We start from the raw sequence: 4,726 nt of genomic DNA, 5'->3' as shown, positions 1-4,726 counted from the left end.
GTGTTGTAGCTCTGAAAGAGAGGCTGAACAAAGAGTCCGAGTGTGCCGACGACACACACCAGGATAAAAATCCAGAGGAAGAGCCTGTCGATCACCATGGCTACATACTTCCAGTCCTCGATGATCTCCATGGCACATGCAAGCAAACAACATTCATTACTACAACATATTTGCACAGTCATGGGGGTTTAGCACTGTGTTTTCATGCCTGCCTGGTATTTTCACTAATAAAATTCAGCACTGTAATTTTACTCTATATTTCAGACTTAGTTTCTCAGCATGGGAATTGTAAAGAATTAACCAGCTTCTTAACAGTTCCATTAATGATTATTTTAATATTTAAAAGGAATTAATATTTTGACAAAATAAATTCAGTTTCATGAATGAAATATTTGATCATTTCAGTTTCAACAAATTTTTTAATGACCTTTCATTTTTTAAGAGACAGCATAAATCCAATCTAATAATTTGCAACGATAAACAAACAGTTAATTCATTACTATTCATTCATTTTTATATAATTGTACTGACAAAACACACACACACAAAAATTGCATTGCACTGAATTAATTAATTAAATCTTATAGTTAGTTGCAAGCTCTATGCGTTGATTCACTAATAAGAACTGACTCTTTTGAGTCATTTGTTCGGGAATCAGACTATACTGGTTCCGCTGCATGTTTTTTTTTTTGACTCACAAAAAAGAATCCGTTCAAGAATCAGACTACACTGGTTGCACTACATGTTTTTTGATTCACTAAAATGAACCAGCTCCTAAGAGGCATTCGATTAAAAATCAGACTACACTTTTTGTTCTGTAAGTCTTTGACTCATTAAAAAGACTGTTTTTTAAGAGTGATTCACTTTGAAATCTCAAACTGATTGAACTCATCTACTAAAACTCAACTAATCAATTAATTTAATATGTCAATCAATCAATAAAACACAAAAAAACTTCTCACCCCTTCATCATCATCCTCAATCTTCATATGTTCAGCAATGAACCTCACACCCTCTATGGCCTCATCCACATCTGGGTCGTGCCTGACTTTCACTCTCTGCCTGAACTCTGAGCCTTCAGGAAGGTCACCGACCCTCCAGGCCCCGCACAAACGCCCAGGGTCATCACTTAAGAAGAATGAGTCTCCGTCCAACCTTATGCCCTTAGCATCAGATGAGAATGATTTCCGCTGATGCTTCCGTCGAAACCTTTCCCGTACATTAGACCTTCCGGGCCGTCGCATCAGAAGGAAAGTAGGAAGCTTATGCAGGAACACACGCTTGACCCACTCGGGCATGCGGTGTGTCGATGGAGAACGGTGGTGAACATTGAGCACACACACACTCGTCACGATAGAAAATGTGACCAGCACCATCGTAAACATCAGATACTTCCCTATTAATGGAACAGCCAGGGATGTCGGCGGAACGATCTTTGATATCAGGAGCAGAAACACAGTTAGAGCCAGAAGAACTGATATACAAAGTGTCATCTTCTCTCCACAGTCTGAAGGCAGGTAGAAAACCAGAATTGCAAGAGAAGTGATGAGGACGCATGGAATGATGAGGTTAATCGTGTAGAAGAGAGGTTTGCGCTTGATCACAAAGTCGTATGTGACATCCAGGTACGTGAGGTCATTGGGGTCTTCGTTTTTTCTGCCAGGGAGCGACACAATATCCCATTCACCGCTTGGTGTGTAATCATCACGACTGGCAAAATCGGACGTCAAGACAAGATCGAGTTCTGTGCGATCGTAGGTCCAAGAGCGAAATTTAAGCGTGCAGTTCTGTTGATCGAAGGGGAAGTTACGGACTTCAATAGCACAGGCGCTCTTGTAGATGGCAGGAGGGAGCCAGAAAATGTCACCAGTGTTGGAGACAACTGCATTGCAGTAAAATGATACTTCATACACACCATCTGCACTGTAAGACAAGAAAATATACATTATAAATATCAATGAAATGTATTCTGTGTTTTCCTAAAGAGTATAAAGTGAGTTACAATAGAAACATGCATTCATTGTAACAGGCATCTTCAAAACTTTTGTTAGCACAGCATTGCTTAAAATTTTTTTTAATTTTTTATAAATACATTTTTTATGTAAATAAATAAATGTTTTCCAAAAAAAAAATTATTCAAAATAATATTTAATTTCTAAATAAATTAATATCTTAATTAGTATTAAACTATTATACTATTTTAAACTATATATATATATATATATATATTAGGGCTGGCAATCCAGTAAAAAAATTGTGGTTAAGATCATGGTTTCATGAAAATGGAACTACTCTATGTAAAAAATATAAAATTTCATGTGTTGCAAATTATGCTAAACATATTAAACTAATATCACAAGTATATAATATAACAAGTTAACCTTGATTGTTCTAAGCATTTGTAAGAATATTTTCTTTCAAATTTTCCAATACACTCCCTTGCGACCCCCCAGTTTGAAAAACCTATGTATATGAGATGTTGAGAACGCCTCCTCATCACACACAGTTCCTGATTAGTATGCATCAATTAACAGATCTTTAATCCAGGATCTCTCTCCTTCTGTGCCCTCGAACAATTATTAGTGTACAGCTTTTCAATTAAAATTAGCATAGGAATACAATGCTTATTTTAGCAAAGGATTACATGCACCAGTGTCTCTTTACATGAGGAAATGCCTCTTAAGCAAAAAGTCTCATCCCACCCAATTTATCCATTTAAGCAATGAACATGCGCAAGTGCATCCTCCATTTTTATCAACTAAACTGGGGATTATATAACACACATTGTTTCCACTAGGAACACACATCTGACCTAGATCAAACAGTTTAAACAATCTTGCTTGTCACTCATCTTGTTTTTTTCTTCATTCTTCTGAGCTTTGTCAAGAGTGTAGACGTGAACAACCTGAAAGAACAGCAACAAGGGAGGAGACTGCTCTTGCTTTTGACAACTTTCTAGCATAATTAGTCAGTCTCTTGAAACAATGACAGCTTGCTTGTTGTATTGAGTTTGTCACTAAACACTGACTGTGTATCAAAGTCTCAAAACATCCCAAAAGTTTACAAAAGCTTATGGCTTTAATAAGAACAGTAATAGAGCTTAATGAGAAAAGCTGCAAAAATGAAGTCTTAACACATGTAAGTGTGCTACTAATAACTGTTTCCAAAGCTACTGCTCCGAGCTATTCCAAATATAACATTAATTTATCAGACGCTATGATATGCATCAGAGACTTGTATAACAATATACAGGATATGTATATGTATATACTATACAGGATATCAGTGCAGTGCATGGCCCACATCATATGCAATCATTTTCCAGCAAAACTATTGGTAACACTTTATTTAGGACCAATTATCACCATTAACTAGTTGCTTATTGCATGCTTACTGCTTACATGCATATTAATAGCATTCTGGCTGTTTATTAGTACTTATAAAGCACATATTCTGCATGACCATATTCAGATGCCTTAGTCCCACCCAATACCTAAACTTAACAACTACCTTACTAACTAGTAATAAGCAGAAAATTAGTAGTTCACTGAGGCAAAAGTTGTAGTTAACAGTTAGTAAATACTGAGAATTGGTTCTTAAAATAAAGTGTGATCAAAGTGTTTTACTGTAAAGAAAATAATATCTAAATATTTAAATAATTTCGATTTTATATATAATTACATATAATTTTATAAATATTTGTAGCAAATAATAAAATAAATTGCTAAAATAAAAATTATATTTTGTGGTGTAGTCAGTGTAATGTTGGCAGGTCAAATGAACATCTGAAGTACTCAACCAATAGTACTACTTAAATCATATTATCATATTATGCTCATATTATCATTCAAAATAATAGGGTCAGTACTATTTAATTACATTTTTTTATTTTTTGGAAAGAAATTATTTTTATTTAGCAAGAATACATTCAATTGATCAAAAGTGACAGTCATCATTTTAGAATGATTTCTGAAGGATCATGTGACACTGAAGACTGGAGTAATGACTGCTGAAAATTCAGCTTTGCCATCACAGAAATAAATTAAATTTTTAAAATATATTAAAATAGAAAACAGTTATTTTAAATTGTAATAATATTTCACAATATTACTGTTTTTACTGTACAATATTTTTGATCAAATAAATGCAGCTTTGCTGAGTCTTCAAAAAGAAACATGAAAACTCTTACTGATCTCAAACTTTTGAATAGAGGTCTATAGACAGTATATGTGTGCTACTGGTATAAATGTACTGGTCACAGTTATGGCATACTTGTTATAGAGTACTATATCAGGAAGCCAGATGTGCTGCGATGGTATTCGTAGTTTTTTGATGCCCTCGTACTCATTCGGATCCCACACCAGTCTGTAGTCATTCCACTCCTACAGAGAAAGTACAATGTGATTAAAACAGTTTAAATTGGGTCAGACGATGTACCAGTATTTGTACCAAACTCATTTAAAGGGGTCATATGTGCGATTTCAATTTTTCCTTTCTCTTTGGAGTATTACAAGCTCTTGGTGCATAAAGAAGATCTGTAAAGTTGCAAAGACTAAAGTCTCAAATCCAAAGAGATATTCTTTATAAAAGTTAAGAGTCAGCCACGCCTACCTAAAACGGCTCGTTCTAACACGCCCCCACATATCTACCTCACTATGTGGGAAGATTTGCATAACGCCGCCCAAATGTTCATGCAAAGAAAGAAGGCGTAACTTTTATTCTCGCT

At 34.9% G+C, this 4,726-nt stretch overlaps 1 protein-coding gene across 1 annotated transcript in view; it reads right to left on the bottom strand.

Moving 5' to 3' along the window:
- The window catches only part of LOC107656869 (neuronal acetylcholine receptor subunit beta-2), a 17,953-nt gene that overhangs the window by 1,623 nt on the left and 11,604 nt on the right, over positions 1-4,726 (bottom strand). Inside the window, exons 4-5 of the mRNA XM_016444822.1 lie at positions 4,273-4,382; positions 963-1,923 (exon numbers count right to left, since the gene is read on the bottom strand). Coding sequence (XP_016300308.1) covers positions 963-1,923; positions 4,273-4,382 — 1,071 coding nt within the window. The remainder of the gene's footprint in view (positions 1-962; positions 1,924-4,272; positions 4,383-4,726) is intronic.

Source organism: Sinocyclocheilus anshuiensis, unplaced genomic scaffold (assembly GCF_001515605.1).
Source record: "Sinocyclocheilus anshuiensis isolate Anshui unplaced genomic scaffold, SAMN03320099.WGS_v1.1 scaffold85, whole genome shotgun sequence".
Taxonomy (NCBI): domain Eukaryota; kingdom Metazoa; phylum Chordata; class Actinopteri; order Cypriniformes; family Cyprinidae; genus Sinocyclocheilus; species Sinocyclocheilus anshuiensis.
Note: the sequence above shows the minus strand (reverse complement) of the source record. Positions and strands in the feature narration are given on the sequence as shown.